This window comes from Chrysemys picta, chromosome 5, assembly GCF_011386835.1.
Source record: "Chrysemys picta bellii isolate R12L10 chromosome 5, ASM1138683v2, whole genome shotgun sequence".
Classification (NCBI taxonomy): domain Eukaryota; kingdom Metazoa; phylum Chordata; order Testudines; family Emydidae; genus Chrysemys; species Chrysemys picta.
In genome coordinates this window covers 37,994,325-38,014,798 of record NC_088795.1, presented here as the reverse complement: position 1 = coordinate 38,014,798, position 20,474 = coordinate 37,994,325, and the positions used below count along the sequence as shown (strand labels likewise).

The 20,474-nt window shown below is 44.5% G+C and overlaps 1 protein-coding gene across 6 annotated transcripts in view; it reads left to right on the top strand.

Moving 5' to 3' along the window:
* The window catches only part of LOC101951048 (N-deacetylase and N-sulfotransferase 4), a 265,282-nt gene extending 246,179 nt beyond the window's left edge, over positions 1-19,103 (top strand). For 3 of the 6 annotated variants that reach the window (XM_065596280.1, XM_065596279.1, XM_065596282.1), the window contains 3 exons: positions 348-457; positions 11,103-11,205; positions 12,257-12,524. In XM_065596280.1, the coding sequence (XP_065452352.1) occupies positions 348-457; positions 11,103-11,205; positions 12,257-12,376 (333 nt within the window). In that variant the 3' untranslated portion in view covers positions 12,377-12,524. Of the gene's footprint in view, positions 1-347; positions 458-11,102; positions 11,206-12,256; positions 12,754-18,637 lie in introns of those variants that run through there. The other 3 variants (XR_010601307.1, XR_010601308.1, XM_042842370.2) reach the window with 3 other exon arrangements.
* The last annotated feature ends 1,371 nt before the right edge of the window (positions 19,104-20,474 follow it).

The window sequence follows — 20,474 nt, the reverse complement described above, 5'->3', positions numbered from 1 at the left end:
TGTCTGACTTATCTGATCAAACTTTTTTAAATCTGTTTTTCTCAGTATTCTGTAAATCTTTGAGATTTTGATTTTATTCTTTGCTTGTGAATGCAAAAATTACTATATTGGGGAGAACAAGGTAGGCACTCAAGCAGTTCCCTCAGTTGCCAGATGCAAGACTATACATCTCCAGCATGATGCAGAGCTGAAAGAAATTAAGGCTAGAAACAGCTGAATTGCACGACTGCTAATGATACCATATTACCTCAAATCCACCTTGCCTTCAATTATGTCACAGAGGAAGTGAGGTAGCTTAGTTTATTGAACTGAGTCTTTTGTCTTAAATGGACAATCTATCCTTACAGTTGCTAATTATTGATGGACAGCAGCTAAGAAGTGACCCAGCTACAGTGATGGAGGAAGTGCAGAAGTTTCTGGGAGTCTCACCTCATTATAATTACTCTGAAGCTCTAACGTGAGTCTGTACCTTTAATCTCTTCTTTGTATATGATTATGTACATCCATACTTCCCAGGGACAATTTATCATCAGTTACAGACAAAAAATTACATTAAAAGAATATTAAGGTTGCCAGGTCAAGCACTCAAAAATCACCCCCCTTGTGTATATCCATTCTGATGCAGTCTTTCATTACATGATCACATACTATTTTCCCTATAGGACCCCTGCCTCATTCAGTGCACAGGATAGATGGCGCTCACTGAATGAACAGCTAGTCCATTTCTCCTGATACCCATAGCTCAATGTGAGGCCCCAGAACTTATTTACTTCATACCCTCCAAACTCTGCTCTGAAGACACAATTATTAATTTCTTCATGGTTGTTTCTATGGTGCTCCTCGCTGTAGTTTTTGAGTACTTCACAAACATTATTCAGGTTATTTTTCCAATAGCCCTAAGAGGTGATGGGGTATTATCCTCATTTTGCAGATAGGAAACTGAGACAGACACCAAAGTCATAAATACACATAATCTTGCATGCCCAATTTGAGATGCATATGGCCTGATTTTTGAGAGTTCTTAGCATTTCATCTATTCAAAACACAGCCCCCACTGACTTATGAGCATTCACAACTGCAACTGCACCTCTGCAAATCAAACACTAGGGTCTCAAGTCAGGCACCCAGAAAATGAGGAACACGCAACTTGTAATCACCTGTGAAAAGTATGGTTTAAGGGACTTGTTCAGCATTACACAGAAATTCTGTGGCAGAGGCAGTGATAGAATCCAGTTACCTAGTGCATCATTTAACAGCCTTAATCATGAGAGTTTCCCTTCAACTGTAAGAGTCATGTTTTTTTTTAACATGGGTAAAGTAATGTATTTTCCCTAATCTTGTTCTCAGAAACGGCTTTGTTGAAACTTCCTCAAAAAATTCAGCATCAGGAAAACACCCAACAGGGAAAATTTCAGCTTTAAAGTCTGGCGAAGTTATAAGCAACTGAAAAGAGGATCTTATAATGGGAAGTGTCAGGCAGCCTATAATATTTAGTGTAAGCTCATCCCCCAGTGTGAGACCCAAAGGCAATCAGAGGAATATCCTCCCTGTCTAGTGTGCCTTTGATACACTTTCCATTGATTTCAATAGCCATGAATCAGTGAAGTCCTTACCAAGGTGCCTGTAATGAGTTCAGTTCAGGTCTGAGATCTACACATGTAGGAGACCCGAAGGGTATAGATTTCCCCTGGATCACATTAAAGGGTGGTTAACTATCTTCCTATCCTTTCCCAGTCTCTGCAGAGAGTTCCCCATCAGCTCTGGGATCTCTGCAGGAATTTGGATTGGGTGGATATTAACCCTCCCAGACCAGTAGTAAATAGGCAAGAGGCTTTTACACTGGCTCTTTCCACATTGGGGAACCTCATTTACAGTTGAATCCCAGGGGCAAGCACTGTATTGGAGCCAAGAAACCAACAGCCTCTTAGGAAGATGAAGGGCTACTGGGGCTCCCCAAAGCCAATGTGCAAACATTCAGCATCTGCTTGGGTGGTCATTGCCTCCTACAGATTCCTATGTCTGCAGGACTTGGGGTAGTAATCCATGTCCAGTCCATAGTTAGGGAGGAGAAGCAAATCCTACACACTTCCATCTCCATAGGAATGATACAACCATAGGAATGACACAACTCCAGCAGGGAGTTTTCATCTCCCACACATTGCCTCCACTTTTAAGTGAGGGTAAGACTGCAATGGTTCCTCTTCAATCTTTTCCAGAACAAACAACACTTTGTGGGTTATACTGATCCTTATACTAAGTATAAGCCCAGAATTGTGCAGGCTTCTTCTTTAAAAAAAAAAAAAAAAAAAAAAAGTCTCTTAAAAACATTGCTTTTCAAAATAGCTTTTCCTAGGTAAACAGTTTCATTTTCTAGAATGTAATTTTGTAAATCCTTGGTTCATTATGTGTACAAAGCGCTGGCAGGAGTTTTGAATACATAGCTAAGCTCCTGATGTTTTCACACCTGCCACACTGCTCATCTTACATGCCTTTTGTTATGTTTTCAATATATTTGGGGACAAAATTTTCCCTTCGGTAACTAAACTAAAGTCAGTGGAGTCACAGACCAGGTATAAAGTTGGTCCATTGCCTTTATTTAAACAGGAAAATGAGTTGTAAACAGTTCTATAAAATTATACAATCACAGTTCAGAAACACTGAAAATGCAAGTGTGTGGAGGAAACACATAGGCTTGCATGGAAGAGGAAACAATATTAAACAATGTGGTAGCTTCACATTAAGAATGTCAATATAAAATCGATTGGATAGGCTCCTTCAAAGTCATTGCTGTTTATTAAGCATACAACACACATTTTTAAAATTGTCAGAATGCAATCCAAGGACCCAATTGTGCAAACAGTACTGGGCAACAAGCTTATTGCCATGAGTAATCCATAAAAATCAATATGGCTTCTCACAAGAGCGTAAAATTCACCCTGGTACAAAGAACAAGGGCTGTGCAATGCTTAAGTGCTGCTTATGGCCCTGCATAGAAGTAAATATAATTCAGTAGTTAGTAAGCACTCCATCCAGCATTGAGTGCAGAATTAAATCCTAACCTGTCATCCTTCACATACACTACTAAACCAGACTTGAGTTTTCCTTTTATTATCTGATGCATTTGTAAAAACTGAAATTAAACTAATGTTGTAAGAATTAATTCCTATCTTTAAATATGCTCTGTGATCCTCAAGTAAAAAAATGCTAAAGAAAGATGTCACAATCCACAGGATCAGTGCTACATTGAAACAGTTTCTTGGAGGAACCCCTTCAGTGTGCCAGACCCCCAAGGAGTCTGTCTCTCCTTGCACAGCTTAGGCCTCACTACCTCCTTAGACTGAACCTCTGGGCCTTCAGCACTACTTCTTCACACCATGAGCTCTGATCAGCAAGTCCAACTGAGATAGGCTCTTGGTAGACATTTGTACACTCTTTGGGGATTAATGCACCTCACCAAGTATTCGTAGTGATACGCCAAACAGCTTTGTCAAAACAGTAGGGTTTATTAGCCAACTGGAACACAGCATAGGAAGACCTTAAGTTAGTATAGAGAAAGAAAGGTTAAAGCACAGAGCAAGTCCATTTTGGTTAGCCCAGAATCCAGCCAAACTGTAATGAACCCCATTTTCGAGCTCTCTCTGTCTCTGTCTGACCTTCTTGGTCTGCCCCAGCTCCCAACTCCCTCCAGCAGCCAACTCTTATCCTCCCACTTCACACCTTCCCAGTCCTTTGTTCTTAAGCTGGGGTCTTTTCTCAGCTTCCCTGCTGAGAGCTGGGAAAATCCATATCCCTGTTGGTCATTGGTTGCTACGTGGCAATGTCCTGGTGATTGGGTTTTCCATAGTCTTCTTAGCTTTTCCATTGATTTGGAGTCAACCTCCACCAGTTCTTTTTTTAATGACCCATTCAGGCTCAGACAGCTAGACGACATTCATACGTATGTCTCCCAGCCTCCCCTGAGAGTGGAGTCCTTTCCCCCCACCACAGCTAGCCATACAAAATGCAGGGAAAACTGAGGCACACATAGGAGTTATAAAAATATTACAGAAAATTTCCACTTCATCACAAAAGGTAAGCTAAGTGTTTGTGGGAGCAAGGAGGAGTCTGCCATGTAAATCAGGTAAATTAGACATTCAGACACTTGTCTGAATGCAGTTACCAGATTTGCTGACAAATACTACATTAGGTGTGCGGTTACCTAATTTGCCATGGCAAATATCTATTTGCATGTGCAAGTACCCCTCAGAGGTTCCAAAATTAATACAGCCTCACTCAGCAAGTTCCCCCCCCCGCCCCTTTTTTTTAGATCCATCCCTATCCAGTTTCCTAGTTGCATCCTCTTGCCCTAACTGGCTGATAGGGGAGGGCATTAAACACATTGTTTCCCCAAACAACACATGCTCTGCAGCAGTTTGAGTTGGTGGTTCCTTTGTTGATTTTTCTTTGCACTGTTGAGGCAGAAAGAAGAGGGCATTGGGTGTTCACATGGTTAACAGAGAGGCTCAGTAGTTGTGTTCCCCACTCAGAGAACAAAGGGGCTAGAGAGGTTGGGGAGAAAGATGGCCAGACAGCACTAAGCTGCTGCTTTTCACAGCGGGGAAAGCCAGGCACAGAGCTAATACAGATCTAATCTGATCTGTCTAGATCAGGGGTGGGCAAACTTTTTGGTCTGAGGGCCGCATCGGGTTTAGTAAATTGTATGGAGGGCCAGTTAGGGGAGGGGGTCATGGCCTGGCCCCCACCTCCTATCTGCCCCCACCCCCACGGGACTCCTGCCCCATCCAACCCCCCCCCCATTCCCTGATGGCCCCTCTGGGATCCCTGCCCCATCTACACGCCCCTGCTCCCTGTCCCCTGACTGTCCCTGGACCCACGCCACCTCATCCAACCCCTCCTCTCATTCCTGATGGCCCCCCCAGGACTCCTGCCCATCCAACCACCCCTTCTCCCTGTCCCCTGACTGCCCCCTGCTGCCCCATCCAACCCCCCCTCCTTCCTGACTGCCCCCCAGGACTCCTGCCCACATTCAACCCCCTGTTTTCCCCCCCCGACTACCATCCACACCCCGAACTCCCCTGCCCTCTATTCAACCTCCCTGCTCCCTGCCCCCTTACCATGCTGCCTGGAGCACCGGTGACTGGCGGCGCTACAGCTGCGCCACCCGGCTGGAGCTGGGCCATGCTGCCACCACCACACAGAGCAGAGACTGGGTCAGGCCGGTTCTGCAGTTGTGCTGCCCCAGGAGTTCACAGCCCCGCCGCCCAGACTAGCTTTGCGCCGGCGGCGGAGCGAGCAAGCTGAGGTTGCGGAGGTGGGGGACAGCAGGGGAGGAGCCGGGGGCAAGCCTCCCAGTCCAGGAGCTCGGGGGCCAGGCAGGATGGTCCCATGGGCCGGATGTGGCCCGTGGGTTGTAATTTGCCCACCCTTGGTCTAGATTCTTATACAGCACTCTCCTGACTGGAGAAGATATGATTCAAGGACTGTTGCTTCCAAGTCTCCTGTCAGACAGTGCTTCAGAGAGAGAGAGAGAGAGAGAGAGACTATTTTGGAGACTGGAGGAATGGGCTATTAGGCCAAACTATGAGTCCTCTGTTACAATTAACTCTGCTGACAGGAGAAATCCTGTATGCCTGGATCACCCTCTCCCCCACACTGGAAAAGGTGTCATCTTCCCTCATACCCATTCTTTATTGGAGGAGGGAATGAAGACTGAGTGGCCCTGTGGGAGTAGATAGAGTTGGTGAGGTGAACATGACCCCACTCTGGTCCCATGGAGCTTTTTCAGAAAAAAACACAATCTGGAGATATATTATCTTCTCTGTGAAGCTTTGTCATGGCCAGGAAAACTCAGGGTATGTCTGCACAGTAGCTGGGAGCATGGTTCACAGTGTGGGTAGAATCATAGAAGATTAGGGTTGGAAGAGACCTCAGGAGGTCATCTAGTCCAACCCCCTGCTCAAAGCAGGACCAACCCCAACTAAATCATCCCAGCCAGGGCTCTGTCAAGCCAGGCCTTAAGAATCTCTAAGGATGGAGATTCCACCAGCTCCCTAGGTAACCCATTCCAATGCTTCACCACCCTCCTAGTGAAATACTGTTTCCTAATATCCAACCTAGATGTCCCCCACTGCAACTTGAGACCATTGCTCCTTGATCTGTCATCTGCCACCACTGACAACAGCTGAGCTCCATCCTGTTTGGAACCCCCCTTCAGGTAGTTGAAGGCTGCTATCAAATCCCCCCTCACTCTTCTCTTCTGCAGACTAAATAAGCCCAGTTCCCTCAGCCTCTCCTCATAAATCATGTGCCCCAGCCCACTAATCATTTTCATTGCCCTCCGCTGTACTCTCTCCAATTTGTCCACATCCTTTCTGTAGGGGGGGGGGCCCAAAACTGGATGCAATACTCCAGATGTGGCCTCACCAGTGCTGAATAGAGTAGGGTTACCATATTTTGTGCCTCCAAATGGAGGACACTCCAAGGCCCACGGCCCCGCCCCCAGCCCCGCCTACACCCCTGCCCAACCCCGCCCCCTCCCCAAAGTCTCCGCCCCCTCCCCTGCTTCCCACGAATATTTGATTCGCGGGAAGCCTAAAGCAGGTAAGGGGGGTGTGGGGGGAGGAGGCGCGGCCCAGGCTGGCCCCCCGGCGTTTCCAGCCTGGGTCAGCTCGGGCCCTGGGGTGCCGGCCCCCGCCGACCACCCCCGGCCCGCCCAGCACTGCCGGCCCCCGGCGGCCCGGCAAACCCCCGGCTCCCCGCGGGCCCGGCTGACCCGGCTCCCCGCCGGCCGGGGTCCCCGCGGGCCCGACCGACCCGGCTCCCCGCCGGCCCGGCTCCCCGCGGCTCCCCGCCGGCCCGGCAGACGCGGCTCCCCGCCGGCCGGGGTCCCGGCCGACCCGGCTCCCGGCCGACCGGGGTCCCCGCGGGCCCGGCCGACCCGGCTCCCCGCCGGCCCGGCCGACTTTGCTCCCCGCCGGCCGGGGTCCCCGCCGGCCCGGCCGACTTTGCTCCCCGCCCGCCGGGGTCCCCGCGGGCCCGGCCGACCCGGCTCCCCGCCGGCCGGGGTCCCCGCCGGCCCGGCCGACCCGGCTCCCCGCCGGCCGGGGTCCCCGCCGGCCCGCCTGGCCCGGCTGACCTCCCGATTTTCCGGACATGCCCGGCTTTTGGGGATTTCCCCCCGGACGGGGATTTGAGCCCCCAAAAGCCGGACATGTCCGGGAAAATCCGGACGTATGGTAACCCTAGAATAGAGGGGAATAATCACTTCCCTCAATCTGCTGGCAATGCTCCTACTAATGCAGCCCAATATGCCATTAGCCTTCTTGGCAACAAGGGCACACTGCTGACTCATATCCAACTTTTCATCCAAAGTAATCTCCAGGTCCTTTTCTGTAGAACTGCAGCTTAGCCAGTTGGTCCCCAGCCTGTAGCAGTACATCGGATTCTTCCGTCCTAAGTGCAGGGCTCTGCACTTGTCCTTGTTGAACCTCATCAGATTTCTTTTGGCCCAATACTCCAATTTGTCTAGGTCACTCTGGACCCTATCCCTACCCCCCCCAGCATATATACCTCTCCCCCCATCTTAGTGTCATCCACAAACTCACTGAGGGTGTAATCTATCCAATCATCCAGATAATTAATAACGATGTTGAACAAAACCAGCCCCAGGACCGACCCCTAGAGCACTCTGCTTGATACCGGCTGCCAACTACACATCGAGCCATTGATCACTACCCATTGAGCACGACAATCTAGCCATCCACCTTATAGTCCATTCATCCAATCCATACTTTTTTAACTTGCTGGCAAGAATACTGTGGGAGACCGTATTTGCTAAAGTCAAGATATATCACGTCCACCACTTTTCCCCATATCCACAGAGCCAGTTATCTCATCATAGAAGGCAATCAGGTTGGTCAGGCATGACTTGCCCTTGGTGAATCCATGTTGACTGTTCCTGATCACCTTCCTGTCCTCCAAGTGCTTCAAAGACACATGCTACCTCTGCTCAAGCTAGCATGCTATCTACCCAAGTACAATCCAACCAACCACTGGGTATGTATTCAGATGCTCATCTTGAGCTGCCACCCATGTTCCTGTGGCAAGATTACCAACCCATGGGATTGGGTGGGATTGTACTCGGGTAACTAGTCCACACTGCTGCAGTCACAGTATTTTTAGTGTGCTGGCTTTTGCAGAGCTAGCACGTCTGTCTACTTGCACTGTGAAGCTGGTCCCCAGCTGTTGTGTAAACATACCCTAAGCTGCCATGGAGCTGGGAGACACGTGAACACCAGAGCCAGGGCAGCAGCAAAGATGCCTCTGACCTCCTGTGAATCCCTGGGGGTTGCTAAGTGAAGGGCAAGTCCTGTAGCTCTTTCCATGAGGGAGCAACCCCTGCAGGCTTTTTTGTGGCGGAGAAGCAGTTAGGGTGCTTGCCCGAACTCAGGATACCCAGTCCAATTCTCTGCTCTGATACAGACTTCCTGTGTGACCTTGGGACAGTCACATGCTCTTTCTCTGCTGCCATTCCCCATCTGTAAAATGGGTACAATAGCACTGCCATACCTCACAGGAGTGCTATGAGGATAAATACATTAAACAGTAACAGAGGCCATATAAGTTCCTTAGATAAGGTAGGGAAGGAGGATATGTGCTGGGCAGGGGAAATTATAAAATATGAGGTCTTGTTGGCTCTCCTTTGAAACTTTGAGTTACAGCTAAGGCTAACACTGTATCCTTAAGTATTTCCATTGTGCCCAGATACAGTATCACATAACATACTGGGCACAAAATATACAACTTTATACAGTCCCAAGAACTTGAACACAATGGGGTTCGTCCAGCTTAACTGAATTGCCTGGCTTTTTCATTCTATAATTTTGGACTGTCCCATAATGTTGAATATACTCATACTGAGACAGAAATGTTTAGGGCATAGTTCTACAGTTTTCCTTTAGCACAGCACACTATATTACTACTTCTCTTGGGAAATTAGTGCAAGCCAGCCAAAGTACTTCACTATGCAATGAGCAGATTGAAAAGTCCAAAATAGAAATGAATCTACCATCAATATATCCATTTAATCAATGACTTGTTTAATTTTAATTGATATAATTACTGTGACAATTTAGGCTAGAAGGATTAGTCCTGGGATAATAGGCTGGGTGGGGGGGGAAAAGGGGGGGAAGGAAGCCCTCCTTCCCTTCTCCTGAAATGAGTTCACATATGTGCAGTAGCAAATTGCAGGTGCGCTGGTGTTTAAGGAATAGGCCCAGGGCAACAAAACATTCTGAAACTAATTAACTTTACATTTCAGCCAATTATACTTCATCCTTCTCAAACAGCTGCTGAACCGCAAAAATGCAAACCTTTTCAATGTTTTATGCATGCTGCCAAGTCCCACAGCAATAAATTCAAAACTTAACACTATATTTTGCTTGTTTCCTTAGTGTGTTAATGCCGTAATCTAACATTCCTATATCTTTGATTTTAAGACATGATGATCAGACTTCAAATTTCTGCAAACATTGTTTAGAGACAGTGTTAATGCTGATGCCTGTCTTGGAATAAAAGTGACATATAGAACTAATGATATGGGGCAACCAGCCCTCCGGGTGATACATTAATGGCAAAACAACCACTTCTTCCAAAGGATCTAAACACTGCTTTAGTTGCGTCAAAAATACACACACAACTAAAAAATATATTCTTAAAAAAGTACTACTGTCAGATGTGTGCGTGCACACAGAGGAGACCTGATCTGACTTCCACTGAAGTCAACATGGTCCATAGGTCTTTTTTTCAAATCTCTGGCACTTCCAGTGGACCAAGTTCTGACCTGGATAAGTGCCTGGTGTGACAAGTCCAGTCAAGTGCCCCCTCTTGACCATTCACAAGACTGCTGTGAAGGAAATCTATTCTGGATCCCATGTATTTTAAGTTTCCTGAGTCTTACAATCCAGTCACTCACTGCCATTGGCTCGAGATCCCTAGCACACTCTCAGGGTGCAGATTCCCTGTCTAACACACCTTCCTGAGAGTTTAGACAATGTAGCTCACTGCCCCGCACTGTGGCACTCTGGCACCGGACCCTTCCAGCTCCCCTGTAGCTTAAACATGCCTTATCTCAGAACCTCCTGAAGGTGTGAGGTGCTGGGTTACAATTTAACTCTCAGCACATATATGATAAGGTATAGTATATAACATGCGGTCTTTCCACAGGATTCAAACACAGCATTGGTCTTTCTTCAATAACACAAGAAATATATATCTATATAAAAATCATAAATCCTACATGCATTTCTGTGCTTCCATTTCCTCAATATTCCAGCACATTCTTTGGGCTGGGATCAAGGTTACCTGGGACTATCCAGCAACCTCGTTGTGGTGCATAGCTTGCTTTTTTTAAAAACATGGAGCCTTTTCTCCCAGCGTACCTACTGACTCTGGCCAGTCCATCTCCTTACCCTCTCCTGCCCAAACTTCTTGTGTATCCATCAGTCTTTCCCTCTGAGTTCACTTTAAATGCCTTTTTTGTCACCTCTGTCTTTGTCCTACTTAGGGAATTGCCACTCTTTGTATTTCCTGACCCCTTGAGACAAGAGAAGGAAGTGTCTTTCAAACAGCTCACGGAAACTCACTTAGCATATCTATTGTCCAGTCAAAGCACAGTAGTTAAAGTTAAGTACTCCCTGTTGTCCTTAGTCTGGTGTATATTTGCTGTAGGTTCTGTCTGCAATGGTGGATATGCTTTGAGACAGGGGCTATCCGAGACTATCTAAGATAGGGGCTATCTAGTCAGTAGAATTCATACATTGTACAGATACCCCAAAAACATCACACATGGGTCTTCTGTTGACTGTTTGGAGAAATGGATATCTTCAAGCAACTGATAATGTTCTCAAACATGTATTGCATTGCATAGATTGTTCTTGAGCATACTGTAGCCATCCAAGACGCTGTAATACCAGTATCTCTCCCTACTTGGAAGAAGTAAAATATCTCAGATATCGCATAATGGCAGTTGCTGGGTAACTGACTATTTAATGGCTGAAGGTTCTTCCATAATTAGACCTTTCTTAAGATATTATCCTTTTTAGGTTTGACCCTCAGAAAGGCTTTTGGTGTCAGCTGCTGGAAGGAGGGAAGACAAAATGCCTGGGAAAAAGCAAAGGCCGAAAATACCCACCAATGGATCAGGAGGTACCACTTTTCTAGAGATCTGAGTTACAGTTTGTGAAAAACTCATACAGCATCGTGCTTGGGGCTCAAGAATAAAGGATGGTTCATTTTTCAAGATTTTTTTTTTTTAAACCTACAGTTCAGGATAACCACACCTGTATTTGTCCAGCAAATGCATTCATACTCAGGCTTTTAGCTCCCCGGTCATTGCCTCGTTGTGTGGTGATGCATGTCCCTGCCGACTGGGACATTTCCAGGCTGCACAGCTGTGAATTCTCCCAGCAAACTCAGACAGTGGAAGCTGACCTGCTTGCTTTCTCTTCAGAGACTAACAGCGTAACTGCTCACAGTAAAGCTACCACACAGCTCTTTCGGTGCAAGTTTATTTATTGTAAAGTGAAAACATATGTAAATACAATTAAAAAAACCTACACTCATGCTAATAAGCTTACTGGTGATCATCCCAACTCCAGCACTGGCTGTGGCAGGTGGCTAGTCCTTCAAACCCCACAGAGAGCCTCTTCTATGGTCACATAACAGCCTGAGCTCAGAACTAACACACCCGTGAAGAGTTTGGTCCATCTTTTATACAGTTCAGGGGTCTTTCATCCAGAGTTTCAAGGAGCAGTTAACCAATAAACAAAGGGTTTTTCTCCATAGGGCATAGTTTCAGGAGGCCTCCCAAGTACCTCCTAGGAAATCCATTTCATACATATTGTCCCAAACAGTTCTTTGACATTTCTAACTTTCTCCAAGGTTTACATTAGTCAGTCTCCTAGAAAAGTTACATACAATCCTACAATAACCTAAACAAATGCATTTTAATACAGTGGATCCAAAAGGTATTGAATTCAGTTTAATAAGGTTGAACTTAATAAGGTTAATAAGGTTTGTCCAGGAAATGTTCCTGTCACAATGATACTAAGAGAACTGAAATTGTGGGTCATAAAAATGTGGACACTGTCCCTTTAAGAATTTTACCTGGTTTTGTTTTTTTAGCAAGATTGTTCCCCACTGGGGTGCCAATTTTTAATGTAAATTGTCTTTGTTCCTTTTTCCCCTTTTCCCTCAGTCTAGAGCTTTTCTTTCAAGCTACTACAGAGATCACAATGTGGAACTGTCCAAACTACTGCACAGATTGGGACAACCCCTGCCATACTGGCTGAGACAGGAGCTTCAGAAAGTGAGATAGCACTGATGTTCAGAGGACCAAAGTCTAATGACAGTTACCGGCACCATAAAACCCCTCGCTTCCCTGATTCACTTGTGATTGTCAGTAGAGGACCTCATGAATAACTGTCTCAAAATTAAATACAAATATAAAACTGTTTATATATGCACGCACTGACAGCTATTAGCATCAACTCCTTTGTCAGCTTCTGGGACACAATATAGAGCTATGTGGCATTATTCTTTATCCAGCCTGGGACTCATGCATAGTCTAGTCCCTCTGTTTACCAGAAAGTTCCAGAAACTGTATGTATGATTGATAGTCTTCATCATATATGACAAATTACAGCCTGTCAGGACACAAGCAAAGGACAGAAACATCTCTCGGTGGATTATGAGGTTGGTTGAATTAATAGTTTTCTATATTTTCTTCTTTTGGCCTGATCCTTCAAGGTGAAAAATGAGGGAAATCAGGGGGCATTCAGAACCTTGCAAAACAGGGCCCTTAGTTATTAGGGTTTATTTAGCTATAACTAACAATGCTGCCCTGTTGCTTTCCTTATAAAAAATAGCTTGTTTTTTTCACAGTGGGCTAAATTCCTTTATGGCATAACTCCATGGACTATTTGGCCAATGGTCTGTGGGATTTCTTTTCTTACATCTTTCTCTCAAACAAGATGTACCCTGGTCTACGGAAGCTGTGTGTGAATTGCGGAAGTGCAGCTCTCCTGTTAGCCACTCGAGCAGTGAACCAGTCAATGAAGCCAGCCAATTGAAAACTGTGCCTTTCACTGAACTGACATTCTTACCTTGTTTTGCCCCCCCTTTATAAGATTTTCATCATGCTTATCTAGTTCCTATGGTGCTTGTGTTTGGGATGTGAAATCTGATTAGTTTGCCATAATGTCATTGGGACTCATAAAACAATCATCAGAAAGGTCAAAATCTAAGCAGACCATTAGCTCAGTGAACTTCACACAGACAATGGCTTAATTCTGACAATTTCATGGTCAGGCTTGGGAGCAAATAGTTTTTACTCTGAAGCCTTTAAAATACGAGAGACTGGGTTTCTACTGTTCTAGTATCATAGCCTTAAACCCTTGTCAAAAAGGCCTATAGAACTTAATAGGAATGAAACAATAAATTAATCTGGGTTCTATAAAAATTACTTTACAAACCTATAGGCTATCACAAAAAAAATCTCCATTCTGTAGATTTTTTTTTAAACCAGCCAATAGAACTTAATAGGGAATTATATCCACAGTATCACATACATGTTGTGATGTATTCTTATTTTTGCACATCCATATACTCTATCTATCTATAGATAGATAGATAGATAGATAGATAAAGTAGCCACACTGTCCCTGTCCAGTTTTTTTCCCCTCCTCCTTGGATACAGTCCCTGTCTACTTAGGACACTGGATGTGCCTCATATTCCTGCCCACTGCCTATCTCCCTCTTCTCCCCTCCCCCGCCCCCCAGGCACTATCCCTGCCTCCAGCTTCCATAGGAGGAGCCCAGAAGCAGAAGATGTGTGTATGAGATGGAGGAGATAGTGTAGTCAGGCTGGAGTGAGAGTTGTGGGGAGACCAACCATGCTTTCAGAGTAATAGAGTTTAAGGCCAGAAGGGACCACCATCTAGTCTGACTGCCTGTATAGCATAGGCCACCAACACCACCCAGCATCCGCACACTAATCCCAATCACTGAAATTAGACCAAAGTATTACAGCCCATAGGCAACGAGCCTGTTATTTGCCACAGGCAGACAATAGAAGGAACCAAGGTGCAATGGTAGTTGGGGCCCCTGCAACAGCAAGGAAATAATTAAGATATACCCATGTAAACCTGGCAAGTGACCTCACATGCTGCAGAGGAAGGTGAAAACACCTAGGGTTACTTCCAATCTGATTTTGGGGAAATTCCTTCCAGATGCCACAGATGGCAGTCGGTTAGATTCTGAGCACGTAAGCAAAAAACTGAGAGAGAAATGCTCAGTGCCACCTCAGAGCCCTGGCCCTCCCTGTCCAATGGCCCGTCTCCAGCCATGGCCATCCCTGATGCTCCAGAGGAAGGAGATAAAAAAGCTCCCAGAATACATTGGGGGAGGGAGAAATCCCCGCCTGACCCCTGCAGGTGGCCAGCAAGAACCCTGAAGCGTGAGCTTTTAGGAACAAAAAATATAAACTGGAAGTGAGACTCATAGAATCATAAAAGATTAGGGTTGGAAGAGACTTTAGGAGGTCATCTAGTCCAATCCCCTGCTCAAACCAGGACCAACCCCAATTAAATCATCCAGCCAGGGCTTTGTCAAGCCAGGACTCAGGCTTGTTGAGCCCTGCCCCCTACCACCACAAGCTACCCAATCATATATTTGTACTCATTAATTTGTCCAGGTCTTTCTCAAAGCTAAGTCAGTTGTTTGCCCCACAATTCCTATTGGGAAGCTTTTCCAGAACCTCACCCCTCTGATAGTTAGAAATCTTCTTTTAATTTCCAGCTGGAATTTGTTCTTTGCCAGTTTATATTCATTTGTTCTTGAGCCAACATTTTCCTTGAGCTTAAATAGCTCTTCACCCTCCCTGGTATTTACCCTCCTAATCTCATAGCTGTAACTGGACATTTTAGTGCTCGGGAAGAGCAAGTATATTTGTACCCCACTGCTGGGGTTTTTGTGGGTTTTTTTGGCATTTCTCCACCCCATTTTTCTTCCCCTGCGGCTTTGCACCCTCGGCAGCTGCCCTGCTCACCCTGACCTGGTTACATCCCTGCCTAAACTATTTACAGAGGACAATCATATCTGCTCTCAGCTTTCATTTTGCTATACTAAACAAGCCATGCTTTTCCAGTCTCCTTTCATAGATAGGGCCTACATTCCCCTGATCATCCTAGTAGCTCTTCTTTGCATCTGTTCTGGTTTAAATTTATCTTTCTTTAACATCAGTGACAAGAACTGTACTCAATATTCCAAATGAGATCTGACCAGTTCCTTGTACAATAGCATTAACACTTCTCTCTCTACTGGAATTGCCTCGTTTGATAAATCCTAGAATCACATTTGCCTTTTTCACAGCCACAACACCTTGGTGGCTCATAGATGTCCTGTGATTGACCCAAACACCAAGGTCTTTCTCCTTCTTTTGCATCCAACTGATTAACCCCCAGCTTGTAACAGAAATTCTTCTTATTATACGCCAAATTCATGACTTTTCATTTTGTTTTACAGACGCCCCCCGGGTTACGCAAACCTGATTTATGCAAATAGTTCCGTAAGCTAGAAATAGTTTGGGGTTTTTTGCACAATGGTTGGGTATACGTTTCTGACTTATGCAAAATTCAAGCTACACAAGGTGTTCCGGAATGGAACACTTGCATAAGTCCGGGAGCGTCTGTACTGAATTTCATCCCATTTCTGTCACTTCAGCCTTCAGGGTCATCCAAATCTTCCCGTAGATTATTCCAGTCCTCCTTTGTATTGACAATGCTGCCTAACTTTGTATCTTCAGCAAATTTCATTAGAACACTCCTACTTTTTGTGCCAAGATCACTAATAAAAATACTGAATACGATTGGTCCCAAGACCAATCCTGCAGGAACTCCCCTAGTAACCGCCCTTCTCTTCAATAATTCACCTTTCAGCACAACCCATTGTCCTTTTCTGGCAGCATTTGGAATTGCAGCCCAATGCCAGCTACAGACTCACTCACTTGAATGGCTGAAACCAGAAATGAAGTATCAGTTCTAGCTCAATCAAAAATCATGCACTTCTGGTGGCGAAAGTCATAGGAGTTGCAGAATCATTGCAAGAGTTGGCAACACCGTGTCCCTGTAACTGTGTGATGTTAATGGGACCTAACTCATGTCTAAATAATAAAACCACATTGGCCACATCAAAATTCTAAAGTTGTCCCCCCACCCACCCAAAAAAGGAAAATGGGAATGAGAGAGGAAAAAACAGTGTTGCCAAATATTGTGCTATTGTGAATCTCACAATAGTTGGAGTTTTCCTTAATGCCCTAGCTGCTGGCAATTAGAAATTACATGAGAATTTCAGCTTTCATTTATTAACAAAGTAAGTTTCTAGCTTTTATGGTTGTAAGGAAAAAATTGAAAACACGACTCAAATGCACCCTAAGGCTCAGAAGACAGAAAGTAAATAAAGAATCACAGGTTTATTATTCTGGAAAAAATACTTTTGAGCCAAACTCATGATTTTTGGAGGGTCCTGACTCGTATTTAGGGTTAACGATGTTGAAGAAAACTGGCGTGGTAAAACTTTTTTGGACAAAAGGTTGCAGTGGGGAATGGGAGTAATTCCAAAGACTATCCAGCCAACCCATAATCTGATAGAACATATTTAAGTGCTAAATTGCATCTGCAGCAACTCATCAGTAATTAAAAGATAACTTTGTATTCTTTTGAAATGAAAAGCTCAGGAAACACCAAATGTTGTTTTGGGAGCTTTTAAAGGAATACAGCAGATGTCTTAATCTGTTGCACTCCCTTTTGGGAAGGGTGGAAACCAGCTTTTCATGTAAGAAAAATACTAAAGTATCTTTTTAAATCTCCTTTTCTGCCATCCTATTATGTCTTTAATATCCATCCAGAGGAGCGTTTCACATCACTTCTGTTTTTTGTGCCTCCTTGTTACTTATGTTTGGATAAATGCCATGCTATCAAGATATTCCATGTTCTCATTGATAAACTGAGACTTGATGTGATTTTGTTAGGTGTAGCATACAATTTGAATATAAAATAACAGCATGTTAGGGTCTAATTTCTTCTGCCTGTAACATGACCCATCAGCACAGCCTTTGTCCAGAACAACTTTATTGTAGAAGGGTCTTTGTACGCTGGCTGTAAATAATCTTGACTTTTTTTCCCTTTTAGCAATTCATGAAATTATGCTTTTGACATCACTGACTATGTAACTGATGGGCATCTGAAAAACCAATTAAATAAATTATAACAAGAATAAAGAGCAAGCCAAATATGTTGTTAATAACAAGGAAAGCTGGAGTTTTGGGGGATGGGGGAAATCGTGGACTGACTTTCTGTTTTATGAATTACATACCCGGCCAGGCTGACTCCTGCATCTGTGCAGAGTCTCACTGAAGTCAATTGTACATGGAGTTTGCCCAGGTAGAGCTTTTTGTAGGATTATACCTCCTTTACATCCTCCCCCTTACTGCATCCGTATCCTTCCATGCCTGCTCTAGTATGTCTGCCTTTAACAGGTAAAATCCAGCATGGATCAACACATGTGCCAGAATCTATGATAGCATAGCAGATTACCAGAGCAGTGTCTCAGTGTTTATTTACAAAAAACAACAATGTAAGTAATCATGGTTGTCTTTTAGCTAGAGGCAATCAGAATAGCATCTGTAAACTTTCAAATTATGTTTTGACCTCTCAAAGTCTAAAATAAAAAATTTCCAGCTTAACTGCCTTTAGCCTCCCCCCCAGCCCACCCCACATCAGACAAATTCCCTCCAAGATATGGAATCAGTTTGCCAACTTTCCCCAGAACAAATTAAAATGGCTGAATTATAAACTCTTGGGGGAAGGAAAAGTGTATATAGTAAAAACAATGAGAACACTGATTTTGTGATGTTATCATAGAATATCAGGGTTGGAAGGGACCTCAGGAGGTCATCTAGAGCAATCCCCAGACAGATTTTTGCCCCAGATCCCTAAATGGCCCCCTCAAGGATTGAATTCACAACCCTGGTTTTAGCAGGCCAATGCTCGAGCTACTTTAGGGATATGATTTGAAAACAGGAATAAAGAATGCTTTGCAGTATCAAATTATATCCCTGCATCCTCTTTTTGTTCTTATTTGTACTCAATTTTGAGTGAATAATTCTTACGAAAAGTGCTGAAAAGCCCATTCAATTGAAGAGCCACAGAACTAGCACAGATAGATCAGTAAAGCTCCTCCACACCATCCCCACAAGTATCATTTTAGCCATTTTCTGGATGAACCCCTTCCAACATGAAGATGGTAGCATAGTCTCTTTGCAACCACTGCATACTCATCTTCACTGAGGACTTCCCAAAGAGTTGAAATTCCATACAACTTTCAGAATATGTCCATTCTCACAAGTATCACATAATAAAACCTACCTTTTAAAATAAATACTTCTTATCACGTGTATTGCAATATAAACCAAAGGCAAATAGGCCCTCCAACATTATCTTAAAGACATATTCTCAGAGGACGAATTTTCCCTGTAAATGAAACAATTCTTACCTTTTTTTAATATTCTCTTTTCTTCCAGAGTATCCTTTTAATGCGACTGCTAAAGTGTGGACCTATCTACAGATTGGATCCCCCATCACTATCATATCTGGAAAAGCTAGCAGAAAATAAGGATTTGCAAACAACAGAGATTCTTAAGTGTTCAGTGTTCCAGTGACTGGATACTTTTTATAAAACATAATCAGCATCATTTGGAAATATTTTTTTAAAAAGTCCTACTCAAAGACCTGAGACATGGGCAAAAAGCTAATGGCCTTGCCTATGGGGTTTTTTTTTTTTGGTTTCTTTTTCTATCTGACAACAGCACATCCAGTTTAACTCTGATATATGCTTGAGGTTTGGGAAAAAGCAAAATAAATTTTGATCACAAAGTATTTTTGTTTGGGGCAGGGAGAAAATCTGTATTTGTTGAAATTGTTTTAAGTAATTGTGTACACACCTTCTTAGTTCTTCTCACTTCTACAGAATAAACACCTCTGCTGGTACATGAGCACTTCTTTTTTCCTTATACCCTCTACAGCTGTCATAGCTAAACCAAAATACTGCTATTTGTTTGACCTCTGCCTTATATTTCAAGTTGTGCACTGGCTCAGCGACTCCTGCCTTCTGCATCTATACTGTGCCTCCACTCATCCTCCACCCTACAGCCTCTGATGCTTTGGGATTTTCAGCTTCTTGTAGACCTAATCATGCGCCTCACTCTTTGTCCCCCAGCTTTTGGGCAGCGAACAATCATTTTGGCATCTGGCTGCCCATGTACATATAGTGGTAAATATTATATTTGGTGGGCATGACTTTCAAAAGAATTAGGCATGCATGCTTCTACCTGAATTCAATGGAACCATAGCTACTCAGCTGCTCAGATAATCAGGCCCTTATTATTCAATATTCATTGGTGCAGTGACTTGAACAGGACTCTCCAGTGTCTCAGGTGAATGCTGTAATTGCCAACCTACAGTCTCGCTCTCTATATAAAATTGGACAAGTCCAATTTGAGAGTGCCTTACTTCAGATTACCCAATGGCCTAGTGGTTAGGCCACTTTCCTGGGAAAGGAAGATGTGGGTTTGAGTGCCAGGCAGAGCAGGGATTTAAATCTGGGCCTTCAGGTGAGTGCCCTAACCACTGGGCTATTGGTCTCTCTCTTGTTCTTTTTCCACAAGAGAGGACTAACCTGGCTTAGACAACTTCAGGAGCCTGTTTACAGCTGAGAATCCCAAGCAGAAATAGGTGCCTGCTGCCCAGATCAGTAGGAGTTATACACCTAAGTACCTTTGAATCTGACCTGTCTTGTTCCTCTGCATTTCATTACTGGCTGGCTTAGTTGGCTTCCTTCTCAGCTTGTGGGTTTCTGAAGATCCATTACTTAGCTGCCTAACTCTTGCCATGCATTTCACAGGGACCCAGGAAGCCTAACTCAGGCTGAGGATTTCACTAGGTGGAAGGGTGCCTCAATGTTAGGCACTGCAAGACCCAAGCCCTTTTGTGGATCTAGCCTTAGGTGACATAGGAGTCTTTGTCCCATTTTCAAAAGTGATTTAGGCCCTTAGGAGCCTAAATTCCATTGAAAGTCAATGATACTTGAATGTGCTTGGTTAGGTGTCCAGTGGGACTGCCAAAAGCACCTATCTGCATCTTGAAGTCCCTGAATGCCTTTGTAAATGTGGGTCTTATGAGGCTTTCAAAAATATTACCCACCATCTTCTGTCACAGATCCATGTCAATCACCGGTCATGCCTCTTCCTCCCCCATACTCACTCACTTCCAGACAGTAAAGCTGTGTGAGAATTGTGGCTGAAACCTGACAACAGGCCTAGTTTTAGGTTTGGCCTGAATCCGAGTCTCCCCCAGGTTCAT